At 42.1% G+C, this 10,258-nt stretch overlaps 1 protein-coding gene across 1 annotated transcript in view; it reads left to right on the forward strand.

Annotated features, from left to right (window-relative positions):
- Window positions 1-9,941: 9,941 nt before the first annotated feature.
- ADGB (androglobin) overlaps window positions 9,942-10,258 on the forward strand; it is a 148,922-nt gene continuing 148,605 nt past the window's right edge. The window contains 1 exon segment of the mRNA XM_034990949.1: window positions 9,942-10,015. Coding sequence (XP_034846840.1) covers window positions 9,942-10,015 — 74 coding nt within the window.

Consider the following 10,258-nt stretch of genomic DNA (forward strand, 5'->3'; position numbering starts at 1 on the left):
CCTAAACTCATATCCAGCTCTCTCTGTGAACTCTCTGCTTATGCTTCTAGTTAGGTATCTAAAAATGAACGTGTTCAAACCTAAACTCCAAATTTTCTCCCCAAACCTTCTGTTCCCATAATTTTTCTTTTCTCAGTGGAAAGCAATTCCATTCTTTTGGTTGCTCAGGTCAAAATCGTTGCTGCCATCCTTGATTCCCCTTTTATCTCATACCCCATATACCTTTTTGGTTATCCATTGAAATGCACCAAGGATCAGACCAGTCTCTCTCTCCTACAATTTTCCCATACTGCATTTCTCTGAATCACCACCGTAGCATTTTAACTGATTTTCCCCAGCCTTTGCCCTCTTCACCCTTCCATACTCACCATGTCTACTTTCAACAAAGCATCCCAAAAGATGACTTTAAAACCTAAATCACCAGATCATGTAACTTCTCTGTCCCAAATCCTCAAATTGTTTCCACTTGACTCAGAATAAACGTCATGTTCCTGATAGGGGCCTATAGGATCTATCTGCCACTCTACTGTCTCTCTGACCTTTTTTTTTAAGTGTAAATTCGATGCATTATTTTTATTGTTGAAGTATAATTGACATACATTATATTAGTTTCAGGTGTGCAACATATGGATTCAACAATTCCATACATGACTCACTGAGCACTCCATTGAGTGTGGTCACTGTCTGACTTTATCTTTTACTACTTTTCTCCTTGTTCTGTTTGTTCTACTCATTGGTGGCAACAGAATGCACCATATACCCTCCTACCTCAAAAGATTACCCGCTATTGACTTTCCTGGGATCAGCTTTCCTAGGAGGTAGGAATGGTTATCTCTCTTTTTTTTTTTTAAAGATTATTTATTTATTTGAGAGAGAGAGAGTACAGCGGGAGAGGGAGAAGCAGACTCCCCACAGAGCAGGGAACCCGATGTGGGGCTCGATCCCAGGACCCTGAGATCATGACCTGGGCTGAAGGCAGACGCCTAAACCACTGAGCCACCCAGGCGCCCCGGAATGGTTGATCTCTTATACATTTCAGGTCTCTCTTCAGAGGCACAGTAACAGAGTGGTCTTTGCTGTGCCCTTGAGGTGAAATAGCAACTTCCATCTCGTTCCCACATTTCCTATTTTCCTTACCTTAATTCCTTCTCCTGCTTAGTAATTAGCCTCATCTGACATACTGTAACAACATAATGTATTTTGTGTATGTGTTGTCTGTCTGTCTCTCTCTTAGAATGTAAGCTCAAGAGGTCTAGGGCTTTGTCTGTTTTGTACCCTCCCTATATCTCTCCATCCCTAGGAACTGGGACTGGAACATAGTAGATGCTCAATAAACATTTGTGAAATGAGAGAATGAGTGAATCTATTTGTTTGACAAAGCTTTTATTATCCAATGCTCTTCTTTCTCTTCTAGTCTTCAGCTTCATTAAACAACAAAAAAAGACTCCTTGATAAAGCAAACTCACTTCAAATGAGTTCTCTTTAACACGTATTTTTAGACTGTGTTTTTCAAAAACTTGTTTATGAAGCTGAAAATATGCACAAATGCAAACAGGGTAAAATGCCCAAGCACACGTGTAAGCATCAACCTCCAACAGACCCATGCATGCTTGGAATCTCGAAGGGATGGCAAGGTTGGATGGATGTCAGCCCTCTTTAGTTCTCAGAGGAGAGGAAATGGCTAGCAGAAGCAGGGGTATTGTGATGCTTCCCCACTTTTCCCAGTGCCACCGCTCACTTCTTGCTGTTGTAGTTTTGCAAACAACCCATAAATTGTAGGCCCTTATGCTACCTTCCCATTGCTGAGAGTTCTCCACCTCAGTGCCCAGCCTAAGACATTCCCCACCAAAGTGCTCTTGTATCCTGGACGTGTTGGCATCTATGTTCAGTCTGACAATTACCTAAGTGAGAAAACTGGAACCCTGAGAGGTGAAATGACTTACCCAAAACCATGCAGAACTAGCCCTGGAGGTTAAGCTTCAGTCCTCTCTCCTGTTAGTCTTGACTGCACTGTGTTTCAGCAGCCTGTTATTCACATTAATTAAGTATGAGAAATAAACTAAAAATCCAACAATAAGACAATGGCTAAGCATATTCATATGATGGTTTACTACACAGCTATGAAACATCATGATGTAGAAGATTCTTAAATAACAAGGGTAAATGTTGGCAACATAAAGAAGTGAAAAAAAACTAGTATAATCGCAATTTTGTGTATATGATTTGTGTATATATGGGAAGACTCTATACATCAAATCTGTGGTCATTTCTGCAAGGTGGGATTAGAAAAATTTTTATTTGTCTTTATACTTCATGATTCCAAATCAATACTTTCAGAATAAAAGGGTATTCTAAACTTTTCCCCTGCACCACACTTCTGATTAGCTTAAAGGTGTATTATTTTTAAACACTATATTTATAAATAGAATCCATACAATAGGTATGAGACATAAATGTGTGGAAAACTGAACAAACTTCATGAATGTAAAGAATTACTAGAGGGGTGCCTGGGTGGCTCATTTGGTTAAGCATCCAATTCTTGCTTTTGGCTCAGGTCATGATCTCAGGGTCCTGGGATCAAGCCCCACGTTGAACTCTGCTTTCAGCAGGGGATTCTGCTTGAGGATTCTCTCCCTCTCCCTTTGCCCTTCCCCCCACCTGTGCTCTCTCTCTTTCTCTCTCAAATAAATAATAAATAAATCTTTAAAAAAAAAGAATTACTAAAAATTAAATTGAAATTAAATTTTAACTGTCTTAATCAGGTATATAACATGAAGGGTTTTTTTGTAGAAATACATACATTTATTATAATCAGGAAGCCTTGCCTTTTTCCTTATAACTCTCATGTTCTAAAATTATACTTCAAGCTAATTTATTTTTTACCCTCTCTCAGATTTTTAAAGTTCTTTAAAGTTCTCATAGATCACCCTAACACAAAATTCTGTTAGTCCTTTCTTTGCAATTGCAGTTTTGCCATGATTAGGACTGTCATAGAGATAGATAATGGTGCTTCATAGGAGAATGATGGGGCTAAACTTTGTTTTGTTATTTGTAACATATGCATCTCAATCAATCATCACAATAATCCATTTATAACCTTTGTTTTGGGGGGGACAAATATAATGAGGTTCAGAGAGCCTAAAGGCTTGCCTTCTAGTATATGATGGAGTTTGGTTGAAGCTCAAGTCTACCCACCAATAAACTCATGCTCTGCTGTTTGTCTATAGTACTTTAACTTGGTGGCATTTCTCTGTACAAGCGTCCTTTCCTCATCTCGTTCACTCTTCCCAGGCTCTCAAAGCACCACCTCTCACCATCCAGAACTTCTGGCTGCAGCAAGTCACTCAGGGCGGCTCCATGATCCAGATCTGAATCGTCACTCCCACTATCACCATGTATCTCTCCTGTGTCTGTGCCTACGTGTCACCGACTTTCATTAGATGCATGTTTCCAGTCACCCATGCTGAGGACATCCCCTTGGATATCTGTACTTGGGGCTTCCACTGTGCCTGACTCGCATCTTTCCTATAGAACTCATTGCATCATTTTGTATTTGTTCTGGTTTCTCTTTGTTCCACAAGGTCATGAGTTCTTCAGGAGCAGAACCGAATCTTATTCATCTCCTTAGAAATACCCAATGCATAAAATTAAATCTCCAAGTAAACCAAATCTCTAGATAAAAAACAATTAAGTTAAGGTTACAAAAGAAACAAATATTTTTTATAGTATATAGTGCCAGCACCCTCCAAGGTAAAATTCACAATGTCTTGTAGCTAATAAAAAAATGTAGCAAATAAGGAGGAAAATAGATCCCATTAAGGGGAAAATTAAATCAACTGAAATTGACCCAGAAATGACAGAGGTGACAATAGATGGATATATTAAAACAGTTATTATAACTGTATTTCATATTTTAAGATGGCAACAGCCTTCTAGTTTTTTTGGTTCTTATAATAACTATTTCCACAACCTTCCATAGGCCTGAGAAATACCTGTTGGTGCATTTTCTTCCACAAACACCCTGCTCTAGTTTACCACAGTTGTACTGCAAACCCATGTCAGGCTGTTGATGTTCCATCTGTCCCCTGCGATGGGCTCCGCCTTTCCTGCGGGTCAGCTCCCAATTTCCAGATTAGGATGTTCCCTTTGTGTTTTTAATCAATCTGATCATGATATCCCTTGGTATAGAAATTTTCATGTGTATTGGGTTTGGGGTTTACTGAGTTCCTACAATTTATGGATTTCACAAAATTTGAAAAATTTTCAATCATTATTTCTCCATTTAAGTTTTTCTGTGTTTTCTTCTCCCACCTGCCTACCCTCCCTGCCCATTCAGGGACTCCAAATAAACATATATATGTCCCTTTGAGGTTGTTTCACAGTCCCTGATTCTCTCCTCCTCCTCCCCCTCTTCTTCTTCTTTTTTAAGTCTTTTGTTTCATTTTGGATTGTTTCTATGGCTGTCTTCAAATTCACTAATCTGTTCTTCTGCAGTATCTAATCTGCCATCCTATCCCATATGTACTTTTTTCAACATGGACATTGTATTTGCAGTTTTAGATGTTCTTAAATTGAACTTAACATATTCAACTTTTCTGCTAGCTTCTTGAACACATGGCACACAGTTATAATAACTATTCTAATATCCTGTCTAATTCCATCATCCATTTTTTTTTCTGGTTCCTTTTCAATTGGTTGGTCTTTTTCTCCTTTTAATGGGACATACTTTCATGCTTCTTTGCATGCCTAGTAATGTTTATTGGATACTAGTCGGTTTGAATTTTACCTGTTGGGTGTTGGTTATTTTTGTATTCCTCTGAACATTCTTCAGATCTGTTCAGGGAAGCTGTTAACTAACATGGAAATAGTGTGATCATTTCAGGTTCTGCTTCTAAGGTTTGTTAGATGGGACAATGAAGTATTAGTAGAGGGTGAAATTCTCACCCCTACTAAGGCAAAATGCTATGACCCATTCCCTGTGAATTATGAGGTGTCTCCAGTCATGCTGGTGGGAACAGGCCCCATGTGAACTCGGAAGAGGTTGCTCCTTGTGATTGTTTCCCATGGTTTTTCTGTGGCCTCAGAACATTTCTTCATGTGCTTGTGCAGATTGGCACTCAGACAGAACACTGAGGGCCTGCCCTCAAGGTTCTCCTCTCTGTATGGCTCACTCCTCCACATACTCTGTGCTGGGAACTTCAGCCACAAATCCTCCCTGGTTTCAGCTCTGTCTTCCCAAATCAAGGGCACCATCGATTGGGCTCTGCCAGGGTTCCCTGCCCTGTGTCAGAACCTCACAGTAAGCTAGGACCATTATAGAGCCTGTCTTTTTTGTTTTCTACCTCTTGGGGGAACTCTGCCTTTCATTGCCAATGTCTTCATCTATCTCATTCAGTGTATTAGTTATTGCACATGAGAAGGTAAATGCACTGCCTGTTACTGCCTTTTGTTTGGGAGCACAAACCTTTCTAACTCTCCTTTGAGAGTCTGCTTCCTAGAATCATGCCTGAGATTGACCGCTCTGGGCCAGTTTTCAGGAAACGAACTCTAGCACTCAGAGATTTGCATGCATGATGTTTATTAGTGAGTGTTTTGGGTAACATCTCTGAATGGAAGGCCAGCAGGATCAGGCAGAAGAAGATAAAGTGCAATGCTGTTGTGACCGAGATCTCCACCAATAAAGACGGAGCTCTGGAGAGAAGAACCTTTCAGAGGTGTCACGGTTATATGCCCTCCCTTACACACACTAATAAGATGCAGGCCACTGTCCGGGAGAAGGCATGGCCTTGGGCTGAGTGACAGCTTCCTCTCATGGGGGCGTGAATGCCTCTGTCCAAAAGGGGGATCTGGATTAGTACCAGTGTGCCCACGGCAGAGGCGACTGCAACATTATACACCTTCAGGTTCGTATGCAACCCCATGAAGTGTTTTATTACACTCAGGAAAACTATTGCTTCGTATTTCAACAACTAATCAAAATGGAAATTATTTTTCAACCACTATCATGAAAATATCTTCTTTCCCTATTCTCCCATTTTTTTTTAAGAATCCCTACTCAGAGTTTCCTCTCAAAGATAATTAAAACTATAAGTTAATGTCTACCCAGACTAATGAGACTATCTCGGGCAGGGACATTTGGCTTCATATCTTCAAGATTCAAATCCTCCATAACTAGTGGGATCTGGAGAGACAGAACAGTAGGGGACAAAACTGAATCTAAGTTGCAATTTTTAATAATATTTTCCATGACATAGAGTAACCATTCCAAGCAGGCAGTGTAGCAGAAGGCTGAAGAGTGACCACAGGTATAAAGTTTTAGTTTTGCAAAATGAGTAAGTTCTAGAGATCTGCTGTACAACATTGTGTTTAGAATTAACAATACTGTATTGTACATTCACAAATATGTTAATATCTTGTATTAAGCATTCTTACCACAATAAAGAAATACAATATGATACAATACAATACAATACAACATGATGTAATAGTGTGTGCACTCTGAAGCCAGACTGCTCACATTTAAGTTACGGGTCCACTCCTTCTGTGCTTTGGACTTTGGCCAAAAGCTCACTTTTCTTCTCTATAAAATGGGCTGATTGTATACCTCATAGGGCTGTGATCACTGAGCCCGAGGCAGAATAATGTGATTGTAAACAGCATCAGTCTGGTGCCAGACTGCATGGGCAAGAATCCTGCCTGACACTTAGTAATTTAATTTAACCTTTCCTCCTGTTTCCTTGTTTACACAAAAAAGAGATTGTAATGTTAACAAATTCCTAGGGTGTCTCTATGAATTATGTGAGCTAATGCAGGAAAAAGAGCTTCTTAGAGTGCCAACCATACAGCAAGTTCTCAATAGGTGTGAGCTCGATTATGAGATGTTGAGGGGGCTTACAACTTTGAACTGAATTTGGTGAGGAAGAGTAGAACTTGAACAGGTCCTGCTCTCGTGCCCTTGGAGGCCAGCACATGAGAAGGGCCAGGGCATAAGGAAGGATAAAAAGAAGGCAGAGTGTTATAAGAATTTTAAGACACATAAAGCTCTGTGGCAAATAAAGGAAAATGAGGTCAATGGGACAGAAGAATGACAATCGAAAGACAGAATTTGAAAGGCCAATTCACCTGAACCAGAAGCAGAACATGTAGAAGAATTTACACCTTCTCATCTGATTGCTTAAATTCTAGGCGACTTACACCTGACCTAACTGCAAAGAGGTGGCTGAGCAGCACCATGGATGTAACGGCCTCTGGCTGTGGGACCAAGCGTCTGAAGCCGCCCAGAGCTAAGGCTTTGAGAAACAGGAATGCTGCCCCTCTCTTTGCCCGACCCCGCCCAGTTCTAGTCATCTGCGACGCCCCACGGTGGGTGAAGTGGTTACCAAAGTTCACTTCCCCATTTCAGCAGATCCCCAACTAGTCCAAAGAGAGAGCCCTGCCTGTTCTGTTTCTGCGGGCATGGGGAAGTGAGTATTTCTAACGACTTCCCTGTGGAGCTGGGTAACGTTACTGCTGCCTGAAGCCAAATAACTCTTCCTCAAAAAGGTAAGTATAAATTGGAGAGAGGCTGCGCTGTGGGTCACTCTAATAACATATAAGCGCTGTTTCTCAGCCTTTGAATGTTATTCAACAGAGAACTTGGAAATCCGTTAAGCTGAGTTGCAGGGCAATCATCTGGATTTGTGACTCTGAAAGATTTTAACAAGGTTAGTTAGCCCAGAGCATTGCAGAGAGCAAAGGCTACCTACCCCATGTCAGGCAAATCTCTTTACCTCTCTGCACTTCACTTCCTTTACCTGTGAAATATGATATTAGCTATCATCATATGAGTGCTTATGATGTCCCCAAATACAACATTTGAGCTAAGTATTATCTTTCCCTTTTCACAAACGAAGAAAATGGAATCCAGAGGGTATAAATAACTTACCCAGGGTAACTCAACTAATAAGAGTCAGCATTAAAATTCATTTTTCCCTCTAAAGCCTATACATGTCCTAAGGAGCTCGCACCCCTCCCTAAGCCAGGCATGTAGCAGGAATGCAATAAATCACAGTTATTATGATATTTCAAAATGGCATTGACTATGATTATCATCTGTACATAATATGGATTTTTTTTTTTTTTTTTTAAAGATGGATGTAAGGCCAATTTTCCTTTTTTTTTTGCACTGGCCCATACGAATACCATCTTATGGTTTATGGAGCATATTTGCCTCTTAGAATCATGGCCTGACCTGAGTTTAGTTCCAGAAAGAAGAGAAATTCTGTTTATGCATGCTGCACACATAGCATGATAAAGGAGAAAGAACACTGGACTAAGAATCAATAAGCACTTTATATTCCCCCCCCCAATTTTTTTTATTATATCATTTCAGCCTTATGTCAACTCCCTTATTTTTGTCCTAATTTAATAGATGAGAAAGCAGTCTCTGAGTGGGAGTAGTGATATGTTTGGCTTAAACCAGTGCTCCTCCCTTTAATGCCTCTGATCCAGACTGCACCAGTAGCTGTGAAACTTTTGGCAAGACACTTCTCTTGGTCCAGGGGTTTCATCTATAAAATATGGGTGAGCTGAAGATGACTTGATTTCTAAGACTTTTCTTTTCTAAGGTTCTTGGCATCTTGGAACCATTAACAATGACTTTGGGGATGACCTAGGCTAAAGGTGAAACTCACCCATTTGTGGGTTGGTTGCTTATAATTGTGCTGTTTTTACCCAATAGTGTTTGTATATGCTTCTGGCTATGCATTTGATTACTTTGATAAGATTTGGTATTAAATAATATTTTCTCAAAGTTTGGTCCTGTATTTTCATTCAGGAGAGTTTTCTGGAAATTTCAATCCTGAGATAAATGAGGCAGAGCCCTCAAGATGTCTTTATTTTCTTCACGTATACAGGAGATGTTTATAGGGGTTCTAAACCTCAGGTCTGTGCATGGTCAGATCTCACTATAGGGAGGTTGTTTTGGGCCCACACAATATTTTGCTTTGTTATAATAAGTTTTAAAGTGTTTCCAGTCTAAGCATCGCCGGGCTTCATTCATTCAGGGCATCTGCCTGATCCTTGCTGGCATTTAAGCTTCATCTCAGAAACAGGGGCCCCCTATTTGCCATGCTTTCATTGTGTGCATTTTACATACATATTTATTTTCAGGAGAGAACCGTGAGTTAGATATTAGCACCTCCTGTTTACAAATGAGTAAATGAAGCTCAAAAGGAAAAACTTGCCCAAGGCAACTGATAAATATCGCTATGGGCTGGCTGAGCATTAGGCTTGAACCTTAATAGGTCTTGGTTTGTTTCTTCTGGCTCCAGTGCCTTTCCAAGTGGGTGTATCAAGGGCCTCTCGACTCTATGACTCGGATTTATTCTTTTACATGAACAGCGGAGACACCGGACTTTTTCATCACAGACTTCATTCATTTTTAGCTAAACTTGAGCAACTAAGGGTGTCATGGATCTTGCCTTCCGTGCAGGGATCCCCCCCCCCCCGCACCCGCTCTATTCTTCAGGACCCGCCCTTTTCAAGCCATTAGCAAATTCAGAGCGTCCACATTGCCTCCTTAGTTACAACTGAGAGAACTGGTTCAGCAGAGAGAAGACCTGGGGAGAGGCGACATCGCATCATAAGCCGTCTTCAAATAACTGAAGAGCAAAGCCAGGTAGAGTGGACCTGATAGAGCCGCCGGGCCCCCGGGATTCCTCCCGACACCCAACCCCCTGACCACCTGGATGTGGAGACCCGAGCTCGCCGCTCGGGCGTCCCCAGTCGTCGCCCCCCGAGCCGCGGCGCTAGAGCCGCGGGGGACCCGCCCCTCGGCTGCGGCCCTTCGGCCGCCGTCTCCCTGACAACAGCGTCGCGGAGCGCGTCCCGGGGCCAGCTCCTCGCTCACAGCTCTGTCCACGCTTGGGGCCCGGGGCCCGGGGCCCGGGGCCGCCTCTACCATGGCCTCCAAACAAACCAAAAAGAAAGAGGTGCATCGTATCAACTCGGCGCACGGATCGGATAAATCTAAAGAGTAAGGGACCTCTGCCTGCCTGCCCCCCCCCGGCCTAACCCGTGGCCTTACCCCTGGAAATGGGGCTTCTTCCCGGCAGCGAGCTCTGCCAGGGCGGGAGTGGGACTGGCCTCCTCGCAGCTTCTCTCTTTTGGGAGATTCTTGTTCCCGTTCCTTCCCCAAGCCTGCCTCCATCCGCCCCCTTCCCAGAGCCCCTGGTTTCCCTGCCTCAGGTGCCCAGCTGCACTTCTTGGGGTTTCCCTG

Source organism: Mirounga leonina, unplaced genomic scaffold (assembly GCF_011800145.1).
Source record: "Mirounga leonina isolate KUSES-001 unplaced genomic scaffold, KU_Mleo_1.0 Mir_53, whole genome shotgun sequence".
Lineage (NCBI taxonomy): Eukaryota > Metazoa > Chordata > Mammalia > Carnivora > Phocidae > Mirounga > Mirounga leonina.